At 36.3% G+C, this 27,946-nt stretch overlaps 1 protein-coding gene and 1 long non-coding RNA gene across 8 annotated transcripts in view; one reads left to right on the top strand and one right to left on the bottom strand.

The window, feature by feature from the left end:
* EcR (Ecdysone receptor) overlaps positions 1-27,946 on the bottom strand; it is a 125,325-nt gene that overhangs the window by 29,241 nt on the left and 68,138 nt on the right. The window contains exon 2 of one of the 7 annotated variants that reach the window (XM_002049150.4): positions 18,267-19,350. The exons of the other annotated variants lie outside the window; for them this stretch is intronic. Within the exon in view, the coding sequence (XP_002049186.2) occupies positions 18,267-19,047 (781 nt within the window). The 5' untranslated portion in view covers positions 19,048-19,350. The remainder of the gene's footprint in view (positions 1-18,266; positions 19,351-27,946) is intronic. 7 annotated transcript variants of the gene reach the window in all.
* Positions 25,186-26,708, top strand: LOC116651309 (uncharacterized). The gene is made up of 3 exons (XR_004304323.2): positions 25,186-25,338; positions 26,364-26,454; positions 26,504-26,708. It is a non-coding gene; the product is annotated as an uncharacterized lncRNA (long non-coding RNA).

Genomic DNA, 27,946 nt, shown 5'->3' with positions numbered 1-27,946 from the left:
TTTTATCTCAAAACAATCTTATTTCAGCTGGAATTCAGTAGGTTAAGCTTTGCTTTTTTGAAGTTTGATTTTTTTTACTACGCCCACCTGCGCATGGTTCGTAATCCGAATCAAGTTTTAATCGTTTTCATAGTACAACATGGCCATAAAAGTGGACAGCTGCCGGATTTTACCGTTAGCTGCGGCCGGGTTATGCTAGGGGGAGTATTCATACACGCCCACACACACACACACACAGCATAAGCTCAGCTGCTGCTCAATGGACGAGTTGCTAATTGAATTGCCCAGCTGCCTGCTCTGGCAAATAAAAAAGTATTGTGACAGCGCAAATATTTAGCGAAAACGTAGAAATTTCGGCAATTAACGCCCAAACAGTGTATGGCAGCGGCTCAAACAAATAGATAAAGATGTAGGCAAGTTAACCCAGTTTCGCAGCTAACAAGTGGCTGCTTGTAGAGAAATATATACAAAATATACATGAGACTAATCAAATTTGTAATTGGGTTTGGGTTTGAAGTCGGGCGCTAGGAAGCGCTAGCACAGCGTGTCAGAATGGCCGAATATTACATTTTTATTTTATTGTTGAATTTGACAATGGTTTTGAGACAAGAACACGAGTGCTATAAGCTAAGGAACAGGCGCATCAAGACATTCTCTAAATATCGACATATTTACAAAAATTCCATCAAATAAAATTTCCTACAACTTAAACTTTAACAAACTTCTTTTAATTCAATGTTTGCAGAGGCCAAGTCATGGTTTTGTCAAGTTAATTGAAAATAATCATCTAATCGCTTTTCTTTCGCGTCTCAAGCGACAGCACAAAACAAAAGACTTAGGCAACGAACTGTTGTAAAAACAAAGTGCGTTCGGGCCGGAACGGAAAAAGAGATTTAGATTTGGCGCCCACAAAAAACGAGAGAACTTTTTTGAAAGCGACGTCAAGAATGGCGTCAGAAAATGTTTAGAAAAATTTAATAAATCACTTCTGATTGTGCGCATTGTTATTTTAATTAAAAAAATAACAAAAATACACGCACACACACACACACACACAGATAATAATAATAATAATAATACGCTGTTTTAGACAAAAGGCCCAGCGGAACAACAAAAGCCGCCAAATTGTAAGCGCGATTTCTGAAATTGAAGCACATGGCTTAAATAAACAAAAAGCCAAGCGTGTAGAAAGGCAGCCAAAATGTGGGCGTGCGAGGGGTTCAGTTGAGGGGCAGCACACACAAAGTAAATATAAAATATAATTTGCTTGGGCCAGCGATCATTATAATCAACAAAATTACAAAATAGGGGAAGCGCGATAGAAAAAACAACAGCAACAAGAAACGAATATCCAAAACTAAAAGAGCTCGAAAAAAAAAAAAATAGTAGCTCAAGAATAGAAAACGCGTGTGTGCGCTGACGCAGCAGAAACTACCCCAACAAAAAAATAAAAAAAAAAATAAAATAAATAAATATATGTATATATATACATATATACCTATGCGAGGCCTACGTCTAGTAGTAAAACTCAAATAGTAAAAATTCTCAACGTCCAATTTCATTTCTAATGCCGCGTCCGAGGCACGCACATGGCAGGGGCTTCTATTATTCTAAGAGTTGTTGTTGTTGTTGTTGTTGTTCTCTTTTGTGTGTGCCTCTCTTATGGCAACGTGTTTTTGGCCAAAAGTGTGAACCAGGCCTGATTGTTGCTGTTGTGGTAGTTAGCATTGTTGTTGCTTGTAGTTTATTACGCATCAGCATTTAACCTTGAACGTGCGGGTCAATGAACGTTTTGGCCAAAATATTCTAACGATAGTTGCTAACAACAACTACAACAACAACAACAACAACTACAACAACAATAACAATAAATTAAAACAAATTCAGAATTGTGAATATTTTATATAGTTAGTTAGCTTTAGTTTGAAAAAGTTGTCTGATGCGGCGTATACGTAATATTTGCAGAAGCTGCGCTTATTTCAATAGCTTCCGAGTTGCGGCAGGAGCTGAAGCATAACTTTTGGTATTAAGTGTACTGTGAAATGTCGACATCATTAAGAAGATAAATGCCTTACTCCATGTTCTCATTGTTTCAGCTCTAATATATTAAGTCTACCTGCACATCTTATTTTGTATACCTTTGTAGAGCGCATTGTCATTATATAGATCAACATCAGCAGATAGAAAACTTTGTTGATTATCAAAATTATTATAAGTTTCACTATGCTATCTATAAAATCTTATCAACAACGGACGACTTTATAATATAGCTGCCACAGGAACGATTGGTTAAAGGATTCCGTTTTCCAACACATTTTCCTCAAACTCAGCACTTTTTTGTGCTTCGCTAAGGGAAGGGTATTGAAACTTCGGCGTGTCTACTTGCTTGTTTCTTTGTTGATTTCAATTTTCTCTTGGTTTTTCCACTCTTGCCCCAAGCTCATGTTCTTTCTGGCCCATTTTAGTGGACGTTCGCTTTGGCACGTTTCAGCGACTGTTCAATCAATATATTTGGACTTTTATAACGCTTTCCATATTGTTTATTATTATTGTTGCTCTTGTTGTATTTATTTATATATTTTTATTTCTATTTATTTTTGGCAATGCCATTTGGCGCTTTGTACTTGAAACACAAGCAAAAAAATATATATATATATATATTTACAAAAATATTTCGTTTCGTGGGCTTTTTTCCTATTTTGATTATTTACTGTGAATTTCAATTGTTGCTGAATAAATTTTGTATTTGGTGGGAGGCGGCCCCACTTGAGGGGGGGTTGTACGGTCGGCAACGGCCACGGTCCTACAATTAATTTCGATTCGCATTGACGAAAAAATACGCGACTCGTACTTGAATTTTATACATGTATATATGAGAATATGTGACTACAGATTCGAGTGATTCGCAAGTACATAGACTCCAGTGCTATATATATTTATATATATATTCATATGTATGCGTTGATTGTCTTGCATTGTTGTTGCTTTTCGCCGTGACTTTGCCTTCATTACCTTTTTGTTTTGTTTTCTTAACCAGGCCGAAAGCAGGGGGCAGGGCAAGGGCAGTGTGCAAAAAGTTAACGCGCTTCAATCAACACGTGTACGAAACGGCGTTAAGTTGAGCCGGTTGCCTGTAGCCAGTTCAGACTGTAGCTCCATTTATCATATCATATTACACAATAGCACACACAATTCGGCTAGAGGTAAAGGTCAACCCCTGCGTTGCAATTCCAAATTTTATTTTTCGCTGAATTCTTTCCTTCTTTTTTTTTTTATTGTTACGCGCAATTTGTCTTGGCGAAGTTTGTTGTGCGCATTGTAAATGTACGCTTAAAATTGTAATTAAACTCTGCACTTGATTGTTCAGCATTTGATTTGGTTCATTAAAGTGACGCAGCGAAGAAAATACATCAATCAAATGCGGACAGGCAGCGTGACAAGGTCAAAAAGTGGCAAAAGCGAAAGATTAATAAGGGGACAATAATAAGAGAGAAGCGAAGAGTGGTAAAGAAGTTGCAGGAAAGAAAACAAGGTTGCTCAGCCTTTGAATACATTAAGGATAGTTTATGTCATTCACAACCAAATGTACAAAAAGCGTTAGCAAAAATATTTAACTTTACTTCTCTAATTGCTTCTCTAAATTCTATAAAATTCAAAAGAAGCCAATTTGAGAAAAAAGGGAAACCCGCTTGAACTCTCATTTTAAGACAATAAAAAATATTACCTAACTTCTCTAACTGCTTCCTTTCTCAATTCTATAAAATTAAAAGAAAGCGTTTCTGAACAAAAGTTTAGTTTACAAATTTCAAAAACTGTTTAAACTCTCATTTAAAAATATTAAGATACTTAAAAATAGGCTAAATTCTTATCAACAGTTACCTAACTTATCTGATTGCTGCTTCTTTAAATTCTATACAATTTTGACAAGCATATGAGATCAGAAATTGCTTTTAAAAATATCGCAACCCGCTGAAGCTGCCATTTTAAGACGTTTTAAAATTTCGGAAAACCCTTCAAAATTGACATTTTTAGCCAAATGTCATATTATATATAAAATAAGAAATTATCTTTCTTAACTTCTTTTAATTTTATTCAAGTTAAATAGTAAACAAATTGATCGGGATTTAAGATTAAGAGAAATTAAGGAGATGAAATTACTTTAACACAAGAAATATATTTAAAAAATTATGAATAGTAAACAAATATTAAGAAAATACTAAAATATTAAAATAAATTATATTACAAAAAATAAATATATAAAACAAATTTCATAATCCGCACAATTAGGCCAATAATTCGTATAATCTGTTTGCGGCTGCGTTCATTACTTTTGAGTATTAATTTTTTATTTGTTCAATTTAAACAATAAATTCGCCAGCCAGGGCCTAACCTTGTAACAATTTTTATTTGTTTATGTGTTTGTTTTTTTTCTCTCTCCTTTTTTTTTTGTTTTCTAAACAAACAACGAGGCAAGTGCGTGCTTTTTAACAATTTATTTTATTTTTTTGCGCGACTATTTGCTTAGCTTGATAGTATTTCGTTTTTTTTTTTTGTTTTTGTTTTTTTTTTTTTTGCGAGAAACCTTCAGAAAGCAAATTTAAAAAAATATTGTATCAAAAGCAACACCCACTACATCAACAGCGAATTGATGGAGTTTTTTTCTGTTTTTGTTTTTGTTTTGGCGCGTTTTTAAACGCCATAAAGAAATGCGGCGCGGCCTTCAGCTCTGAGGCTGAATGCCTTGCGGTTAAACATGGCATAGTTTCATTTAATAACGTTTTTTTTTTTTTTTTCTTTACTTTTACTTCGGCTTAGGCCTGCTTTGCACATTTCTGTTGTTGTTGCTGTGATCTTTTCTTTTTTCTATAATTTTTTTCTTATATGTAATTATGATGATTAATTTGCGGCTTCAGTTGAGTTCAGTCTGAAGTGAAGTGTGGCGCACAATTAAGAAATCTCAGCAATTGCACCACATGCCATACACACACACACACACACACACACACGCGGGCACACACTCCGGCCTGCCCCGCCCACACACACAGCTGCCAGCCACTTTCTTTTTTAATTGCAAAAGAAATTATAAATGAATTACTCGCAGCTTCCACAGCATCTCTCTGCAGCTGGGTGTGGGCTGAAAATAAGGCCCAAGGCTAAGTGCAGATGGACTCCAAATATTTATTCTTAACACTCAAAAGTTGGCCTACAAATTGAGCTGTTGTCTTTACCCAAAAAAAAAAAAAAACACAAGAGAAATCAATCAAAAATATATAAAATTATATGAGAAAAATGTATACAAAATAAAATAAATCAAACAAATAAATATCATTTTATAAGCAGGCAAATTAAGCCCAAAAGTGGCAATAACCAAATAAATCGCTTGAGCTTAAGCCAAGTTTTTGGAGAATTGGCTGCTTTAATGGACTTTCAATGTCCGAACAAGACAAGTCAATTAAAAAATCAATTAAAACAAAATATTATGGTAAAAATATATACAACAAATTAAAGTAGGTGTTCTGAAAGCAGGTGAGGTGAGAGGCCAGCGAAATATATCGAAAGAGAAATATCTTTAAAACAAAATTGAAGCACGAACCTCGAGCCAACTATATAAATATTTAAAAATTTCTAGTATTGCGATATCTAATTCTAGTTTCGATCAGCTATGGTTGTATTTTTCGATAACATAAGATGCCGATAAGCAAGTGATCGACACTTAAGATTTGGCCTATGAAGACTTAAGACGAACTTTAATAAAATTGTTTTAAAATTCTTAAGAAAATCATATTGCAGCATCGACAAAATATCTATATATAAATATATATTATATTATATATACTTTTATCGCTGTGTGACGCTTATAATTCCCAACAAGTTAAGGCTTCGGGTAGAAGACAAGGCTTTTGCAATTCTAGAGTTCATGTCGTATCCAATCATGTCATATCACATAATTTTGTTCTTGTTTATATTGATAATTGATTCTTAGCTATATAAAACATAATTAAAATTGTTTTAAGGTTATTAACTAGACAAGACATAACTAAAACTGAGCTCAAGCTGGCGTGATATCCAAAAGACTTCTGTTGCTTTAAATTACCAAAAAAAAAAAGCAACAAAATATTAATTTAAAATAATGTTGTTTACTTTTTAGATTTTTAAGATTTCCTACTGCATTTTTGGTGCAAAAATTTCGCTTTCACTTGTGCGAGCGCCCGCGTACTACGTTCTTTATAATAAAGTCTATGAATATATATATATATATATGTATAATACAACTAGAACCGAAGGCTTATCTTATCAGCATTGCGACGAAAAAAAAAAGAAAACAGAAAAAAAGTGCAAACGATTTGCGGACTGAAAGAAATAAGAATTGTTTATATTGTTGCTCATGAAAAGGCAAAAAAAAAAAGAGAAAAGATTTTGTTATAGCAAAATAAATAGCACAAATGTGCATTATCAGCGACACATGTGTAGTACTCACAAGTATCTGTGTGTGTATGTGTGTGTGTGTGTGTGCGTGTGTGTGTGCCTGACAGACGCACACACGCGCATTAACCTCAATTTGAACCGTCCGATTGTGGGGCACTGTGTTATCTGTACAGTAAGTTGACTGGCATTTTTGGCCGCTTTGATAAGCTGGCACCAAATAGTAGAAAAAAGTCTACCTTTCAGCTCCCGACACGCAAGCCGCGCATCAAGTCCAATTGGAGGCAACCCTTGAACAGGTGTTCCCGTGGCATCCAATTGGAGCTGTTCTAAACTATTCCAAATCTCTATGAGTACATGAACTAAAATTAATCGATTGGAATTCGTGAGTTCATTGCACAAGTTGAATGAACTTGTGTCTTGAAATGCTTCCGCAATGAAATGCTCGCATTTTAGTACGCCTTTTTTAGTACACACCGACCCTGAACTTGAACTCCGAAAAATTAGTTGAAATCATTAAAAAAAAACACAGCAAAAAGCAAAAGAGAAAAAGATGAAGTTGCTGTGTTTTCCAGCCAGTTCGTGAACTCTTTGGTCAGGTGTGAAGGCCAAATGGCTTTTCAACAAAAAAAAAAAAAAATAGCGAACAAATGAAATGAACACGAAATAAATTAAAACTAGTTTTAGGAAATGTGCGTTTTATAGCCGCTGTCATAGTTAGTCGCTTGTCTTTTTCAAAAACCATTTACATATTGCGCTGTCTGAGGAATTGAATTATTTTCGTACTTGTTGCTATTTACCATTTGCGGGCCTTCAACAGCCGCAGGGGAATGAATGTGATTTAGTACAGTGTACTAATAAAACTGGAGACAGTTCAATTTCGTAAGCTTCACTCAATACTAATTCTTAATTAGATGTTGTCGTATTGTTTGACAAGGAAGTAAAAGTATTCCCCTGTTGCAATCAAAATGCATGTCCAGTGCATTACTAGAGAGCTTGAAATCGTTTTAGATCATGTGCACAGCAAGTTTAAAGAACCGAATTGCAATAGGAAAGAAATAGAAAAAGAAATAGGTGTTAAGCAATTTTTTAATTTTTTTTTTTTTGCCAAGAATCAAACTCACAAAAATACATTTAGGAATATGTCACTTCTCACTTTTTAGTACACTCTGACGCTTTTAGTACACTTTAGATTGCCTTTAAAGTGAGTTAAATTTAGTTTAGTTTACAAATTAACTTAATTATAGATGTTTGAGATCAAACTTGGAGCACAAACATCTTTTAGTACATGTGTACTAAATATTTTGAGCCTTAAAAAGCCATCATTACTTGATTGAAGTTAACTTTTCTTGGTTTAAGTCTACTTTTCTGTGCAGAAAAAATCAAAGTGAAGTTTAGTTCAGTGTACTAAAACACTTTTAACTCGCAAGGTATTTTAGTTGTACTAAACATGCAGTTATGGCAAAACACAATGTACTAAAAATGCTTATTAGTACCAAAGTCTACAAGATGCTATAAACGAGAATTTCAACACATTTCTCTCCAATTTCTAGCCAGTTGAGGCAATTGGCTTTGCTACCGTTTTAGTACGACTTTTAGCACTTTCGAGTGACACCTCGAATTAGCATGCGATGAAAACTGGCAACAAACAGTGCAATCCGGCAGCAGGTGGAGAATCAAGCAAACGGAACTAGTTAGCTTTATTTATTTCTTTATTTTGTTTATATTTATTTATCACGATAACAAAACAAGGCGAGGCAAATGAGCGGCATGGAAAAAGAAGAGACGCCGCCGCCCAGCGAGGGTATTGTGAAAGTGAACTCTGAGAGTCGCTATACCCTCACTCTAACAGAGGGCATATTAATATTGTCAATCAATCAAGTAATACCTAGAAGAAGACTTATAAAAAGTTTGTATGAAAAATCTGTATATTTTAAAATATTTACTAAACTCAGCAAATACGTGCTTCACTCTTGCCCTAAGTTATCTATCCAGTCAACCAAGAATTTATATATTTATATATATATATTTATGAATAAATCATAGTATTTGTTAAATCTCTCGAACATAAGGCTTTCGTTTAAAAACATTTACAAGTCAAGTGTTCGAAAGGGTGTTAAATCTGCGGCATGCCAAATACAAATGTTCTTTCTTGTTACGAAGCTGTCACTCATTCGTAGAGCTGAGTGCAGAAACTGAAATAACGCCTAGGTATATGCATAGGTAACTATAGAAAGGAAAAAATGAACCAAGCAGAGAAAAACTATTTACGTTGTGCGGAGGGCTACCCCAATGAATGATTTTTTTTTTGTTCCGAAAACTAAAATACCTTGTGGCTGGCCCATTAGCATTACCAAAGTGTAGTGAAAGATGACGAGTGCGAGGTCTGCGCTTACTCTCCCTCTCCCTCTCTCTCTCTCTCTCTCCCTTTAGTAGAATGAGAGACTGTATCTCTGTCTCTCTCTTTCTGTCGCTCTCGCTCTTTCACTGTGACGCACAATTTTCAGTGGGCACGAGTCGGAAATGCGTGCGTTCGAAATTTGGGTTATTATTTGTGTGTTGCCCTACTTTCTGAGATAGTCGAGTCACACACACACACACACATACACCCACCCACACACACACACACACACACACAATTGTGCTGATTAGAATTTTTGTGTTCTTTATTTTTTTGTTTTGTATTTTGTGCGTTTGCCTCCAGCTCCTTTATGACCTGCCACGAGATGCGACCGGCACGATAAGTACTCGCCGCACCCCCGCCCCCCTCTTTTCTCCACCCCCTGCTCGCCAATAAAAAACAGTGCCGGCACCGGCTGATAAGCCGCCTTTACATTCTAGGTAGCTGGCGTAGAATTTTGTGGCTGATTTTCTGTCACTTTGGTCAAATTTTCATGTGACGAGTGCACAATTTTGATCGTTGAGCTATTTTCGTTTGTTCTCGCGTTCTTTTTTCAACTTTTGTTTTTTTTTTTTTATTTTTTTTTTTTTTTTGGTTAATCCATTTGGGTTAATTGACATATTTGGGTCAATGTTTAGTTTGCATTTTTGCTACCGATAAAATAAAACATGCTTAGCCGAGCCAAGCATGCTTTAGTTTTGATTTATATGCAATTATTTATATATTATTTACGATTAGCTTTTGGGACTGCATTAAGATTGCCAAAGAGCAGGCGAAACTTTCTTATAATTCCCAAGTGGTTTAAGCTCTAAAGTAGTTATAGCAGCTAATTTGTCATTTATTGCTTAATATCACAAAACGCTACGACAAAACTAAAATTCCCAACTGGTTTTTGCTTCAGATACCTTAAGTAGTACGACTTTGAACTCGGTTCAAGTTTCTTTTGCAGGTATTATATAATATAAAAATAGATATATTGAAGATTTTCAAAGATCTTTAGATAAAAAATATATTGTAATACATATTTGTTGAAATATTTATATGATTATTTCTGCATATTTTTCCAGTGTTTGCCATTTGGTTTATTACCCAAAAACTCCACCTTAAATGGTAACTCGTAACACTCGTAAAAAGCGGGCCATGTAAGACAACACTTACAAATTGAATTCAATATCTTTGCGCACACAAAAATTGTGTGGAATTGGTGCTTGCTTTATTTTATTTATATTTGTTCGTTTTCTTCGAGTTCTGTTCGATTTCGTTTGAGTTTGGGGTTTTGGGTTCTACATTTGCTATACTTTTCTTTTTTGGGGTCATGTGTTTCACTTTCTGCTGGGCTAAACACTTTTTTCCCCCGCTCTTCGGGCAAATGCTGCAAATGCATATAAGAATTAGAAATACAATACAATTAAATACAGACAAAGCAAACACACACTGGCTGGGGTGAGGGTGGGGAGGTAGCGGGCGCTGCCTTAATTGACGACATAAAAGTCGGATGTGTGCGGCGCTTCAAGTACCTACAGACTGGAATTTCATTACAGCCCATGAAGGCGATTGCGCTTGATTTGTGCGTGTAATTGAAATAAATTTCCCAACCAGCTGGAACCGAATTGTTTACTCAACCCAGCCACAAAAAGAGCCGCAGGAGCGAGCTGGCAAATGATTCGGTTTAGGTTCGTGTAGAGTTACGTTTCTGTCTGCCTATCGATAGATTTATCGATTGCCGATCTACTTTCTGGCTGGCTTTATGGCTTTATCGAGCCAGCGCTTTGTTCAAATATTTATGTCGCTTACCCGATAAGTCATATTTTTATAAGTTCGAATTTGCATAGATGGAACATACCTGAAAGATACAGAAGAAGAAGATGATAAATTAATCGATTTGTTTATGCAATTAATCGATTGTTAGGAATATATACTTCGATATTTTCATATGCCATACAAGAATACGATAGATATTCTAGGCTGTAAATGTTCTTGTTAGTTGTTCAGGCACGAACCGGAACCGGTTCGGTTCAATTTACAACTATGCTCATAAACTATTAAAATACTTAAGAATAATTTATAATAATTTAATAACCTATCAATTAGTCTTAGTCTCGCGCACGATTTGACTGCTTTTCAGCTCTCTCATTAGTTGTTCAGTTTTTCAACCGCATAAAATACCATTAACCGATTAATTACTTAATTAATGTGCATAGAGCCAAGCTCAGCTCACTTATAGATACATTTCCCAAGTTTATCATAAATATTTTATTGGCAAATCGATAAATAGAAAACATTTTGCAGCATGTCGTAAAACTGCATTCAAGTTTAATAATTGTCAACGTTTATTTTTACTCAATTCTTTTCATAGAACTCGCAAAATTTGCATCGTAAAAAGTGGCCCGTCGCAATCGACTCTCCAAGCAAAATCGAAGCATATATATATACGATAGATATATATAGTTATATATAGCCGAAGTTTTATGTCAGTGCAAATGGGGCGTCAACTCATTTTCACCTGGTCAAAAAGGCGACTTGCGTGTTAGCCACAATGCCAACGCGGGGTGTCAGCGGGTTAAAAGTCAAGGCATTGGGCCCTGCCAGGGGTTAAGGATTAGCTGAGTCAGTTTGGGGCCAAGGGGGGTGTTACACGCGATACGCTCAGCTGTAATTAATTAGAAACCACACACAAGCATTAACTATTCTTTAGTTGTCTGAGAGTTCATTTGGCGTCCACAAATAATGCGCAAAAATTATTTTAATGAGCTCATCGGACAGCAAAAATAAATACAGAAAAAAAAAATGCGAGTGTGTGTGTAAAAAATGGGCTTTAAACTGAGCATTTTACGAGTGTAATTTTAGCTGCGGTTTTTTTTTTGGGATTTTTTCTGGCAATGATTTTACTTTTTTTCCGGCTCACATTAATTGGCACAAAAGTTCTCTCATTGCCAGCGATGACGATGGCAAAAAATGTATATTATTGCTGAAGAGATGGAAAAAAAAACTAATTATTGATATTTTTGCATACATTTTTGTATAATTTAATGTATCCGATTTAAATAGTTTTTTTTTTGTTTTTTGTTTATTTTGTATTTATAAATGCAAATAATTGTGATCGCGTATTAATGTCAAGGCAGAAACAAAAGTGAAACTGTGCAGCGATTAGATTTTCGTATTTTTTAAATATTTAATTTCAGGTTAGAACTTAATAATTGCAGGTGCGGCTAACTTAATTAATAAGCTAAATTAAAATATATAATTGTGTATCTATTGAAGTTTCCTAATAAGTATAAAAACAATCGAATTTTTTTAAGCCGCTTTCAATTAAAGTTAGTACATAAAAACTTTAAGATTATAATAAGCTTTTGGAAAAGTTTTTCAGTTCTTACTTAAGTAATTTTTGGTACCTTTTATTTAATTGATATTCATAAATAAATAATTGTAAAATTTACAATTTAAATTTTGTAACTTAAGATTTTATTCAAAAAAATATAAATTAAATACACAAGGTGTTTTGTATTCTAAAAAATTATTTGTTGTCCTACAATAATAAAGCTTTTAAAAAGTTTTCTTCAAACAAAAAAATATCATTTGATATTTTGAAATATTTTAAAATAAATATCTTTAAAATTTGTATTGTATGGTTTTGTGAAATTTAAAATTGTTAACTTTCAACGGAAAATGCATTTAATACTTTTGACGTATTATTAAACAACAATCTAGCTAAATTAGTCACATAATCAGACAATTTAGTGGGTTTACAGCGAACTTTGACCGATTTGTTTGCAGTTTGCAGTTTGACAGTCAGTTTAACATCGAGTGCAAACGTGATCTGAGGATCGTGCCGCTGTCAATTTCGTATGCGGCATCAACTTACATATAATCAGCCTGTCAGGCATTCAGATTGAATGCGCTTTATCGCAGTCGATGAACGCGATCATAATCGATAGCTACCTTTCTAGCTCTCTCTTTCACACACACGCTCTCTCACACTTTCCACACGGCGCATACAAAGTTGCAGTCACGCCATTTACTGTTAACTTCTTGGCGCCTTTCGCTTGGGCCAAATTGGAAGCTTGGCAGCTGATTTCAAGTTCAAATTGGCGCAATCATTTTTCTTTATTATTGTTTCCAATTTGAATGCATGGGAAATTTATGCAAAAATCAAAATTGCTAGCAATCAGTGCTAGAGAGAGAGAGAGAGAGAGGCGGAGAGAGGGAGTTGGCAGACGAAGAAAGAGATAAAAAAAAGAAAAAACAATTTTTACCTGCTGCAATGCAACAGAAAACAAAAGCCAAAGAAAAAGTGGAAAATCACGCTTAGCTGCAACAACAACTTTCACCCGAGACAAAAATTGCTGTTGCTGTTGTTGTTGTTGTTGTTGTTGTTGTTGTTGTTGTTGCAGGCGACGCATTTCTAGAAGCCAAACGAAAGAAAGTGAGCAGCAGCAGCGCCATAAAAAGCTGCCAAAGAAGCTGAGCAAGAAGAAAGTCAAGAATATGTTTGCATGTATGTATGTGTGAGTGAGTTGTGTGTGTGTGTAAGTGAGTGAGTGAGCGAAACTTGTTTGCTGAGCTGCGCTTAGGGGCAGCGTGTTAGAAAGTTGTTTGACTCTCCCAGAATGCAGGCATTAATGGGCGAAACAGTTACGACAAGACACGAGCCGCGCTTAAATTGTGTGTTAGTTGGTCTCACAGCAGCGCGTTCATTCTGCAGCTGACGCTCAATACAAAAGCTCTCGACACTCTCACTCTCTCGCAATCTCTCTCTCTCTCTGTCTCTGTTTGCCGTTGTTGCCTAATAAGAAAAAGTGTATTCTTAGCATTTCATTTTTGTTTTTGTTTGTTCGTTTTGCTTTCGAACACAAATTCCTGCCACTTTTATTTCAATATGTTGTTCTTTTTTTTTTTTTTTTGGTTTTTTTTTTGGCTAATAAAATACTCAAGTATATGTGTGTGCTTATGAAAGTGTGTGCACAGCATTTGTGCATACACACTACTGACATAGTTTGCGTGCTGCCTAAATATGTTTATTGTATTTATTTTTTTTTTTAATTTTACATTTATATTTAGCTGCACAGTGACACATAAGTTATGCGCCACACGCCAAAAAATCAAAAACATACATATGTATGTGTGTGTGTACATATGTATGCACATATGTTGCTGTATGTTTTATCAGCAAATCAGCTTGCTGTCAATTTCACTTTTGATTTTGCTGCGACGCAGCTGCGCTCTGTTTTTAAAATTAAATTAAATTAAATTAAATATAAAATAGTTTCTAGTCGCTGCAGCTCGCTCGCGCAGCCGGTTGTGTCATTAACCTATAAAAACGTGTTCGCTAAATGCACTCGCACACAAACGCACACACACATACACATACGCTAGCTGCGTCGACGTCGCCGTCTCCGTCGCCGTCGCTGTCTCACTGTCGCCGTCAGCGTCAGCGTCTACGGCTAATGCACTTGACGTTGACTGCGCGCCAAAGGCAAACGAAAAATCTCTCGGCAGCGCTGTCGACGCCGACGCTACGCTTTCTTTGCGTTTCTCATTTGATTTCAAATTAATGCCAAGTGTACGAAAATAGCCAAAAACAAAATAAAACATACTAAGAATGCACAGACACAAGTACATGCAGAACACACATTAACTGCACATGGGTGTGTATACACATGCATATGCTTGCATGCATGTGTATGTGCTCTGCTGGCAAAGCTTTATCAGGCTGACGTCACACGCATGTGAGTTACTTTCAAAATGGCTACCGCTTGCATTTTTGGCCAGCCTAATAAATGTCTCATTCGAGAAGATGAGTTACAAAATATATGTAGGTACATGTATGTATGAAAGTTTATTTAGATACAGGTAGCTGCTGATCAAATTACTGTAAAGTTATTTATATGCAAATCGCAAATGTTTGCATTGTATTGCCATGACAAATCGCTTACAAAAAAAAAAAAAAAAATAGCAACAAACTAAAAGTCAAAGTCAGGCACAACTGTCATGCACTGTCCGGCAGCGCAGTCGGCAGCAATGCGCACAGCTTATCAATGTCAAAGCGTCGGAGAGAGACGGCGTAATTACAAGCAACAACAACAACTGCATCAGAAGCAACAACGACAAATACAACTACAATCTCGTTTACACAAACTACACACTATGTTGTTGAGCGAGCAACATGAATAAAATTTTGTGCATGCCATGTAACAACAACAACAACAACAACAGCAGCAGCAGCAGCAAGTACAGCAACAACAGCGCTGTTAATCAAATGAATGCGCGCGTGAGTCCATTTCAATTTGCGGGCGGCCGTGGGAGAGCGCGAGAGCGTCGTAATTTTTACGCTCATTAGTTAAGCGCTGCTGTATTTGTTGTTGCTGCTGCTGCTGCTGTTGGGTCTCGCGTGTTGGCGCTTGCACACGAAGTGCGCTTCGGCCGGCCGCTCGATCGCTACGTCGATAACTGACGATGGCGGCGCACAAAATCATTGACCTCATTTTTTTTTCGTCATGCGAATACACACACACACACGCACACACATGTGACAAATTAGCTGCAGTTGTGTGCGAGTGCAAGTCTAAAACGCCGTCGTCAACTGGCAATGTTGACTGCGACCGCGACGTCGACGGCGATTGCGACGTCGATTGCCACTGTTATCGTTCTGTTTTTATCGCTTTTATTTGCAGTTGCCATATAAAACGTTTGTATTATTTATTTGTGTTTGTACAAATTGTATTTTATTTTGTTCTTGCTGTTGTTGTTGCTGCTGCTGTTGTTGTCCTTGACGCTTTGGATCGCCGCAGCAGCAGCGCACAAAATTATGTCATGGCAAGGCTTCGAATAACAGCAACCCTAAAATTGAAGCTTGCCACCCTGCTAAGGTAACCCATGCCCAAAAAGCTAACAAAAGACATGCAAATAATAAGCTCAAAGCCGGGCAAACAATTGTGCAAAAAGCACGCACACACGTCACAGCAGCAGAGCAGAAGCTGATGTCGTTACCGGTAGCTGCTTAAGCGTCGCTGTCGACGCCGCCGTCGCTGTCGCCGTCGGCATCGTATTGCTTTGCTTGTCTGCAGGGGTAAGGTCATGTACTTGAGCTTGCAACGCTTGCAATGGCACGTAAAGCTGTGCAGAGAGCCAAGGGAGAGCCGTATGTGAGAGGGAGAGAGAGCTGTAAAATGTGTGCAGTCATATGCACATTCGACAGCTTTGTCCTTGCGGTTTTTAGTCAGCAACGGCTTTTTTGGGCCTGCACCAGTGACCCAAATTGCTCAAAAATTACGAGTTGAGTTCAAAGCCACTTGAAATGAAGAAGAACCACAACAACAACAAAACGCATCCATAGCAACACAGCTGTTTGAGCTGCTCTTCAAGATGAGTGAGAGCACGCATGCTGAGAGTGTGAGAGAGGGAGGTAGGGAGTGCGCTATGAGTGTTAATAAATATATGTGAGCTTTGAATGTGCAGTTTTTGCATGACTTGCCGAAAAGTTGAAAATTTGTGCTGCATTTTTGAGCATTTTTCAAAGTTGAGTTGACTTTTAGTTTGAGCTCAAGATCGCAGCTAGATAACGTTAATTTGAGTGCGAAATGTTATGAAATAAAAAATAAACCGTAAATGTATTTATAGAGCATTGTGCACACTTTAGTTTGAGGTTAAGAACGGAAGCTTTTGAATTTAATTTGAGCGTATTTGTTTATTTTTTGAATCCTTGAAAATGCAAACACACTTGACCTGACCCTGACATGCCGCTGGACCATTTCGCTGGCGCTTCGCTGACCGGAACAGGGACACTTGCCACTTGGGGCAAACTGTGTCACAGCCAGCAGCAACTGTTGCCGCAGCAGCAGCTGTTCAGCTGCTCGTGTGACCCTGACCTACGACAATTGGGTCACAGTGCAGCATGCAAATTGGCCTGCAAACACTGTGACCCGGTTTCCCATGCATCCCAGCCATTGCAATTGAGCACGAGGACGAGGACGAGGTCGTCTGCTCGGTCACTTTGGAAGCTGTGAACCCGCGCTGTGACGTCATCTTTGAACAGGAGTTTTCACTCAATATTCGATCGGAATTTGTGGCGCTGCAGTTTTGCCTTTACCACCAGTTGCTGGCGAAGGAGCGCACTAAATATAGAACAACTTGAGGTAGGTTCGAGTTACAGCAACCGCCCCTATGGCTGCACATTGCCCCGTGGCTGTGTGTGTGCGTGTGTGAGTGTGCGTGTGTGAAATGCAGCCTTCCATGACGCAGCCTGATAAAGTCCGAAGCGAGCGAAACAATAACAGTAAATGCATCTCCCCCTCGTGCCCGCTATGTCGAGAACTCTTTAAGTGCTGTTGCTTTGCAACCCTCGCGGTCCCTGCTCGGGCGCCATTTCAATGGACTTCGCATTATGCATGCACATTTTATTCTTTCCGCTTTTATATGTATTTCTGACTGCACAACAAAACACGGAGGGAAACAACGCAAATCGTAAAAAAGGCGCATCATAAAAATATAAACGCAATAAAATTTAATTAGTTCAGTGTTCAGCAACGCGAGTGGGTGAGGAGGACCCTTCCCCGTCCACCCCCTTCACACTGTCAACAAGCGTTGATTTAAAACGGAATTAATAAAAAATTAAACGTTGTAGTCATTCAAATGGAATGCGACATATGGATTTCTAATTATAGTGCAAGTAACCCTGCATGCATACCAAGTGCCTTTACAACACTGGAATTCAATTTGAAATATAAGCTGATCGATTGCTAATCGACGTTAATGTCGTAATATTTCGGAAGATTGTGTCATCTGTATATTCTTAAAGTCTGACAGATTGCAGAGCTGTCAATATTTGCGACGCATGAGTTGTAAGTCGTTTACCAACACTTCAAATAAGGTTATATTCTAATTAAATTAAAGATCGCTCAGTTTCTCAGAGATTTTTAATCATCTTTGCTATAATAGTCAATATTTGCAAATTTTGGCAAACTCTCACGTCTAAACGCTTTTCCAACACTAGAGATGAATTGTATTTAGTCGAAAGCAAAGCCTGATAGTGTTTGAAAGTATCTACTGATCGTTATGCGAGTGAGCTTTTTTGAAATGATACGCTTTTTGAACACCTTGAAGTATATTTTCTAAGACAAACTAATATTGAGAATAATCCATTTTAGATCTATAAAGCTCTTCATCTTTAACTGCTTTAAGCAAATACTTTGTTAAACAACACTTAACCATAATTTGTAAGTAAAACATAGTTAAATATATGAATTCATATCGAAAGTTGTAAACATAAATCTAAGCCTAAATAGAGCATAGTTAATCTTAATTTAAGATAAATTAAAGATTAATATATTTATATCGAAGTCTCAACCAACCAGCGACTGCACTTTCTACTTAAACTAGTTTTTTTTTTTTTTTTTTTTTGAAAGAGGAAATGCAATTATTGAGTGTGTATATTTGGCCCACTAACCTGATGAAATGGAATTTGCTGAATCACTGCGGGGTGTATGCTGCATGGCCATGCCCATGGGTCCGCCCATGGGGCCGACGGTGACGCCGCCAACTCCGACGGAGCCAGAGACGAGTCCATTCGTATTGCCATTGGTGTGAAGATGCGTATTGAGGCTCATGCCCACGGACATGCCACCGATTGTGGCAACACCATTGTGTCCGTTATTATTTTGTTGTTGTTGTTGCTGCTGTTGTTGTTGTTGTTGTTGTTGCATATGCAACGGCGTTGTGGGCGCTGTCGTTGAATTGATCAGACTGTGACCATTCTGCAGCTGTTGCATGCCATTCACCAGGCTGCCCATGTGGCTGCCGTTTGTCAAGGAGCCCAGATTTGTGGCACCCGGCACATAGCCATTGTTATTGTTATTATTATTATTATTATTGTTGTTGTTGTTGTTGTTATTGTTGTTGTTGTTGTTGATGGGTATAATGGTGGTCTGGGCGGGCAGAGTGCTGGAACAGCCGTGCATGGCAAGCGTTATGACGCCCTGCTGCTGTGCAGCATTGCCATGCCCCAATGTGTTGCCATTGACCCCGTTGCTGCTGCCGCCATAGACGCTGGCATCGTTGCCACACAGCCAGAGCTCCTGTTCGCCATAGTCGTGCGAGTCCAGCGACGAGGGCGACATATTTATGCCCGATGACAGCACCAAGCCGTTGCTCGAGGAGGTCACCTCCGAGGAGGATTCCTCCTGTATGCGCAGGAAGCCGCCATTGTTCGACCAGCGTCGTTTCATCATTTGGTAGCCGATGGTCGCCGTTGTGCTGCCGTTTTAATATCAAAACTTTGGCCTATTTGATATATATATATTTTATTTTTTGGTTACGCGGGACACTTAGCTTAGTCCCGACTTAAATTTAGCTTAGCTTTGTGCAAGCCAAAAATTGGATTTGCTTAAAGATTTCTGCTTGGAGCTTATTTCAACACACCCTTTTACTTGTTGGTATTTTTGTTGGTATTTTTCTAGTATTTTTTACGCACTTGCTTGCGCACGAAATACATTTTCATGGCGTTTCCCGCTGGCGTCTTCAACACTTAGATGCTGCAAAAATTGAAGAGTTTTTGTTACCCTAAAGCCAAAAAAAAAACCCCTATTGAAACATTTGCTGGCAAACTCGTTGAAAAGTTTTCGAAAAAAATAGAGTGAGAGAAAAAAAACAAATTCATTTCGCTCAAGAAGTTCAATGTACCCCGCCGTAGAGCTCATGAAATTTTCATTTTCATTTAATTGCAAATTTTCGCCTTGCCTTGAACCGGAATAATACGAAAAAAATTAAGTAACCGCGCAGAAAAATAGAAAAAAAACAAAAAAAATAAAACAAATCTAACTAATTCATTTGCCAAAGCCCAAAGAAATTTAAATGGGTTTGTCCTATGTCCCAGTCGGTGTCTAATTTCGCATATTTTTCAAACATATCTTTAGCCGGCATCTGTCGACGTTCTACACGTTTAACTGAACCAGTTCCGTGAAGAAGATTGCAAACGTTTGATAGGCAACACGAATTTATTGTCATATAGTGGCACCATAATTTTATACGCAATTTTTAATTAATCAAAGTCAAGAAGCTTAAGTTTTGGCATTGCTCTCGGTCAGGTTTCGCTAGGAAAGTTATTAAATGCCGAGAAATCTTAATGGCCATTGATATTATCCGAATGTCAACCTTTTAATTGATGCTTATCATAACAATAATCCATCATTCAAATCAAATTCTGACCATAAATACACGTCCCATATACGCAACGCTGGACTAATCAATTTTGTGTGCCTGTTTACAAAAATAATATTGGAATTTGTTTTGGGCGAACCCCTCGAGCTGATATACATAGGAATTTATGTATCTATGCATTGAATTTGTACACTTGTCGCACTTATCTAAATATTTTTACAATCATATTTGTTTACCCATTCGACTGTTCAGGTTCTCAACTCAAACAAAAAAAAAAAACAAAAAAAGAAAAACGTGCAACAACAACAAGCACAAGAAATGCAAGCCTTGAAAAATGTACGAATGACATTGTTTATTAGGAAGTTGCGACAGCGGAAAAGGTGAGACCTTTTTTAGCTCGAGTTTTCTATGTAGCACTCAAATCTGTTTGTCTAACCAGCCCATGAAAATTAGAGTTTGATTCAAGTTGTAAATTAGATAAACCTTCACGAAAAGATACAGAAACAGCTTAAATTAACAGTTTAACGTGCGCCTTTCTATGCACTTCTCAAAGGTTTAACAAAGCGTTTAAAAATCGCTTCAACTGCAAATTGAAACTAATTGATTTACGAAATTACATTAACATCAGCAAGAACAAATGACCATCAAGATCGCCTTTCTATGTGATTCTCAAAGGCAATCAAAAATCGCTTCTTAGCTTATTTTCTTTAAATTGCAAATAAAATAATTGATGCAACATTAACATTCGAGTCAACAAGCACATAAACATTCAATTTATAGAATTGATTCAGGGGAATTCTAATATATTTCGCTTGTCTCACAATTTCTGACAGGTTAATTGATATTAACTGAAATAATTAACTAACACATTAACATATGTATATGTATATAATTTATGCATGTATATATATACATGATCCAATCAACTATCCACTTAAGCACTGTCACAATTTCGACTTAATGAAATTTCGATATACATATACATAAATACACTCGTACGCTCATAATTACCTATTGTAATCGGCCTAATTAATAGCATTTAATTAGTGAAAGTTGTAGTCACTAGAGAGTAAAATACACAGTGCACACGGTCAGCATTATGGGGCGATATACGCGGTCATGGTCTTCAGTTTCGGAGATCAGAACCGAATGCAGTTGAGTTATTCTGTGAGACACTCGAATTGAACAACAGGTGATTCATCTGATTCATCATTTGACAGTTGAACCTAAAGGCGAGTTGAAAATACATTTGCCAAGCCGAACGAATCGCTGCATATATAAAAGACCGGCAAAAGGAATAACAACAACAACGATGAGTGTTGTTAGTCGAGTAAAAATAAATCAGTGATGAGCGAAGTTGAAATACCCTAACGAACAAATGTTTACCCTCTTAAAAGTGCAAAGTGTAGTTGCACTAAACTGCCCGGCTAATCGATACTAATTCATTTTTTCGTTGACCAACACTGATAACAGTGTGACCACAGTTTGTCGCAAGACTCAACCAATTTTTATTCCATTTCGAGTACGTTTCCAAATTCAAGCACATCAAGAGCAGAAAATGTTAAACATTTATTATTATTGTTAATGCTCATTATTTAAATCGAATATTTATTGCACATTCGATTTTTTTTGCGCGCCAATTTTGGTATATAAGCTAAAATGCCCGCTGCGAGTGTAATAAGTAGAAAAAATTAACAAAGGCAAATAATTTCGTGTTCAAAGCGCCAAAACAGGTTTTGGCAGAGTCCACTCGCGGGCGAGCGAGAGGCGCGGGCAGCCAACTGTTGCCATCTCGCTCGCGCAGCAGCTTAGAACAAAAACGAAAAGCGGCAAACGACAACAACAACAACAAAGAGCGTGTCTAAGCTTTCAAATGGTGAGAGCGAGAGCAAGCGAGCGAGCGAGAGAGAGAGCAAGAGTGGAAGTCAGCGAGTTAGAGCTGAGAAGGGCTGACAGCGTTCAGCGAGAGTGCAAGAGTGAGGGGCGGCAGTTTTAAGGGGGGCGGCATGTGTGTGTGTGTGTGTGTGTCTGAGTGTGTTTTGGCCGTCACATTGCTGAGATTTTGGCCCGCATTAAGAAACGTGAAAAAAAAACCTGTCGCCGTCGACGTATCTCGTTCAATGCGAAACAACAACAATAAAAAAACAGGTTGTTCTGTTGGCTTTTGCTGTTGTTGCTGTTGTTGCTGCTGTTGTTGTTGCGTTTGCTTTGTTGTCTACAAAAATCTTGCCCAGCAGCAGCGGCAGCAGACGCAGCAGCGGCAGCGGCAGCGGCAACAGAAGACGCATCCAGTTTACAGAAACACAAACATACACACACACACACACACACACACACATACATGTACACAATATGTGTGATATATAAACGACATTTAAGGCATTTTTATAGCTTTGCGTGTCTCGTTTTTGTTGTTCTTGTTATTGTTGTTGCTTTTTGCGCATTTTACTTTTAGCTTATTTTCAAGTTGAAGCACAAAGCAGCAAAAAGCCAGCCAAAAGGCAAGTGCAAAAAGGCAAAAAACACGCAGACGCAAACGTCTTTGCCTTTCAATCTCTATCTATCCCACTCACTCCCTCTCTCTCGCCCTTTCTCTCGCCCTCTCTCTTGCGCCGCGTAATTGCCGTAGCATGTAAAAGTTCTTCACTTCTTGTTATTGTAATTTGTCAGCGCTTCTGTTGCGTCGCATTGTGAAATTTGTTTTTGTTTTTTTTTTTCTCTCTTTTTATTTTCTTTTCTTTTTTTTTTCTTTTTGTTGTCAATTTGTTACGCGTGTAATGCGTTCAAGCTTAAAGCTCACCTTAAGAATGGAATGGAATTATATTAGCTAGAAGTACAATAGACGGCGGCTTGGGGTAGCCAAACGACTTGCGTTGCGTCATGAGAATTGTATAGAAAGGCGCATGTTTAACTTATATAACAAGGCTGGAGACTTCAATTAATATACTTAGCAAATCATAATGCCCTACATTTATTATTTTTCGTCATGAGAATTGCATAGAAAGACCCAATTTAAGTGTTTAGTTTATCAGAGTTTCAAACTTCAATTAAGGTCAAAGCCTGAAGCTGTCACAATGCCTTGAATTAGATTTAACGCCTGTATTATTTACTTATTAAATCGTAATGCCCTACATTTAAATGTTTTGGGTTAGCCAATCGACTTGCATTTAGATATGAGAATTGCATAGAGAGGCTCAAGCCAAACATTAAGCTTATTTAACCGCGTTTGACACTTGAAATAAGTTGAAAGCTTGCATGCTTGCCCCTATGAAACACAATTCCCTTATTATATGATTATTATTTAATTGACATTCTTTTATTTAATATTATTTCAATAAAGTAATTTATTTGGACACCCTAATACGTTTTTAATCATTTCACAAATGTTTTTATTCGCTTGTCTTTGATATCCTTTTAAATAATTGAATAATTGAAGTGCACAAGTATTCACAGTATTCAGAAGTATGTCAATGCCTGGCACGCGATTGTCATTTGCCATTTGGCCTGAGAGGTTCCACGTCAGGAGAACCAAATGCAATAAACTTTATTAAATGTGCGAGGACAACAAGAACTGGGCACAGGGCGTGGACATGTCTCGAAGGGTAGCGACTCGTTTAGTTGTGAGTGGTAGAAGCAAAAACAATTAAATTTCCGCTCGTTGGTTGAGTTGTCCAGCTAAGCGAAGAGCCTTAATAGGCTCACAATATGCCTACACACACACACACACACACACATACACACACACAGGCACATCTACGGCATGTGCACACACATGGATCCTTTTAATTTCCTGCTGTTATTTTTATGCACGTAGCGCAAACGCCGCGTGATTTCCATTTGCTTACATCTTGACAGGGTATGCAAGAGTGCTCAGGCTTTAGGCTTCGGGCTGGTTGTGCGCGTGCCTGTCAGTGTGTGTGTGTGTGTGTGTGTGCTGTGCACATGTGGCATATTCCCATAAACAACACAACTGCGCCATGTGTCACATGGGGCTACGCCTCAAGCAAAGTAATCTAATAACAATATGCAGGCCGGCCAAAAACCAAGCAGAGCATCGACTATAGAAAATAGCTTCCGAAAAGCGCCCAAGTCCAGGTTCAGGTTCGAGTTCTAGTTCGAAAGAAAAAAGGCTTTTACGCTATGCACTAATGACTGTCATTGAGATTGACTTCCTGTTGAGTGCTTGTGTGTGTGCATGTGTGTGTGTGTGTGTGTGTGTGTGTGTGAGTTAGTGGAAAACCACAAAAACATATGTAGCATATTACTTAGATTGATATACCACGCACTCAACTGACATTCGCAGTGTATACTAGACTCTAAAAAGTCTAACATAACGAAAATAAATGTATAAGTATAATTAATATATATAAATAAATTAATAAATATTTAGTTGACAAAAGACAATTACTTATATTTATTATTTAAGCTAAAATAAATATACCAAATATATCTAAAGTTGAATATAAATTATTCAAATAAATAAATATTAAAATAAAAATTATACAAAAAGTTATTTAAAGAATTGTAGTTATATTTAGTATTAAAAATTAGAAAAATATATAATTAAGTTTATTAATCTGAACTGGAATTAATATTTGTAGTTATATTTATTAGATAAATATTTACTAGTTCAGTAATTAGCTAACTTATCTAAATTATATTGAGTTCTTAAATGTGAAGCTTTGAAATTTTAATAGGTATACAACTCATTTTTCTTATTTAAGATTTTTTATTAAACAAAATTCATGTTAATTAAAAAATAAAAATACATTTTCAAAATAATACACATATGCATATATTTATTAAACCTTTTATTTGCGTGCTTCTTTCAATTACGGATTCGAGCTGGCGGCCTTTCTTCCCAACGAACTCTTGAGCATTTCGATTGACATTTCGGCCATCTAGTTTTTGACTTTCTTATTGCAATATTGTCCACTCTTGACCTTTTTGATAAAAACTTTAAGCTTTGGCAAATTTATAAAAGTACTTTCTTTCTTCAGTTTTTTTTCCCAAACTTACGTCAAGAACTTTTCGTGTTATTTTTAAAACTAAAAAAAAGACTTCGTTTGTTTTTGAAAAGTTCTCTGAAGTTCTTGATGTTGCAGGATATTTGCTGGTATATCAATTGTTTTGCAAGCACACGAAACATGTCAAAAATGTTGACAGCCAAAAACTCTAGGCCTTAACAAACTATACGAACAAGTAGCTTATGAAGTTTGATCGAATGCCAAGAAAAAACATATTGCCAAAAGTTTCTCAAAAAAAATAAAAAAAAAAAACGGTACACTCGAAATTCAGCTGAATCAAACCGAAACGACATCAACAGAGTTGACCTCGTTTCTCGAGCTTTTTTTGATTTTTTGGTAAGCGAACTTTTGTTTTTGTTTGCAGTTTCTCAGCTTCTACTTCTTCTTCTTCTTCTACTTGTTCTGCGGTCGCTCTCCGAAAGTCTGTGCAAACACACGTGCCCAAAAAACCACATGGAGCTACTTACATATGCATATATATATATATATATATATATATATATATATATATATATTGCCATATATCTGTTATATATGCACATATATCTGGCCACGGCATGGCTTACAGACAGACGGTTAACGGTTATTTTCGTGTGCGTTTCTGATTATAAACACATAAAAAATAACCCAAACGTAAGAAAAGAAGAAAAAAAAACCCGAAACTGGTTGCGCTTTACTTTTCCGCGAATTTCAGTTTTATATTTCTTTTTTTTTTTTGTGGCATGCCCTTCCAGAGGCTATGCCGACATGGTCAAGCAGTTTGTAACGCTTAAATCATCATCGAATAATACGATATACGATATACGATATACGACAATATGATATACGATATACGGTAGAGGAGGAAACAGTCGAAGAAAAGGTTCCTATTAGAGTTTTTTATTTGAAAAACTTTTGTTTCTTTTTAATAACTTTAAAATCCTTAACGAGCTCAACTATTTAGATCAGATATTATTATTATTTATATTCAGTATCTTTTATTTTCAACATATTCTATTTGTATTATTTTCTCTATTAGCTGCAATTCTGCAAGTGTATTTTCAGCTTCGGCTTGTTTATTCATTTGTGCTTTACTCTGTTCTTATTTCTGGCAGCTTTGCTGATTTGGTTAAACATGAAAAATGGTGCCATTCAATTGACACACATCCAATACACGAATACAGCCAATATTCCAGCCACAGACGAGTCGAACAGGTAGTTCAAAGTGTCGCAGCAACAGGTTCAACTCATAGAATTTTGTTGCCCTTCGTGCAATTGTCAAAGTTTGACAACCAACAGCTGCGACAGCATTTGACTTTTTTTATTGTTTATTATTATGAGGCATTTCTTGCATTAGCTTTTTATTGGCATTCACATTACAGCTCAGCTGCCGTTTTCCAGTCAACTTTTTATAATGCTATCGAGGAATCTGTGCATTGCCATAAAAACATTAAATCATAAAATCATTTACATGTAAGTCCTTTCTCCCTGCGGCCTTTTCTCATCATCTGACAATTTTTAGCCTCAAACCAATTAACAATGAAAACAAGTAAGAATACAATGTGGAAATAAACTTTGAGCAGTGCGACGACTATTGAAATTCCCTTGAGGAGGAAACGGGAAGAAGATAGGACCTTGCGAATTTATTTAATTTACAAAATATAAATATTTATTTCTATTATATTATTTTCAGTATTTTTCTATAAATGTAAAATTAATAATTGATTTTTGGAAATTTATAATTTTAAGTATTTAAATTATCTTATAGTTTTTTTTTTTATTAATTGTTTTTCATTATTTTTATTTTTAAATTTTTGCATAAATATAAAATATTTTTTGTGGACTCTGATGTAAAAAAATATTTATATATTACGTTTATATAATTCAAAATCTTTTTATATAAATATGAATATTTTCTTTATTTATAAAAAATATATAAATTTACGTACTTTTTTTTATATAGTTTAAAATATATATTTATAAATAATTTAAAAACTATATTTAAAAAAAAAGATTTGTCTTTTTATAAATTTAAAAATTTATATTTTTATAGTTTTTATTATTATTTATGTAATTTATTTTTATGTTATATATTTTAATTGTATTTATCTTATTTTAAATATTAGAATCAAATACAAAATCTTTTTAAATAAATTTCAATTTTTTATATTATATATTTCTTTTCAATTTTTTAATTATATTTAATCAACTTTAATAGATATTAAATGGCCATATTCGTTGCATATTCGGACGTGCATTTTTTTTACTCCCCAATCAATACTTAATTAATTTCTAATTCTAAGCTGACATTTTAATATATCTATTAGCGAGCGCTGCTGCCATGCAAAGTTTCCAATTTGCAATGAAAAAAAAAAGAAGAACTTTATTAAGCCCTCATGCCAGAGCATAAACAAACTTTTTAATGGTCAACTGATGTATCCAGGCCAAGTCTCAGGCAAACAAACGAAAAGGAAAATACAAACTGAAAATGGGAAAAAGACAACTTAAAAAACAGATTTATGGCCAAGCTATGTGCGCAATTTTCGGCTTTTCATTAAAAGGCGGCGCCAAAAAAAAAGAAAATGAAAAAGAAGAGCACTTAATTGCCAGAAATGTTGTGACAGGGCACGCGTTTGGATTAGCGCGTATAAAAAACGAATGTTGACGGGCAAAAAACAGAAGAAGAATATAAAAAACGAAAAAAAAAAAACGGAATATTACTCAAAGACAGAGCCAATATTTATTCAAGTTCTTTGCACTGACACAAATTATGCGAAAGCAATAGAATCGAATGGAAACATCAAGAGGGCGCATAAACTAGCGGTATCTTAATGTCAAAAATTGTATAAAAACAATAACTGGCGGCAACCTTGGGGCAACAACAACAGAACGAAACTAACAATAAATAAAAATATATGTGTAAAAGAGAAAAAAAAAAACTATAACTAAAAACCAGCCAAAAGGC

The sequence above is a fragment of the Drosophila virilis genome, chromosome 5 (genome assembly GCF_030788295.1).
Source record: "Drosophila virilis strain 15010-1051.87 chromosome 5, Dvir_AGI_RSII-ME, whole genome shotgun sequence".
NCBI lineage: Eukaryota > Metazoa > Arthropoda > Insecta > Diptera > Drosophilidae > Drosophila > Drosophila virilis.
This window is presented reverse-complemented; position numbering and strand designations above follow the sequence as displayed.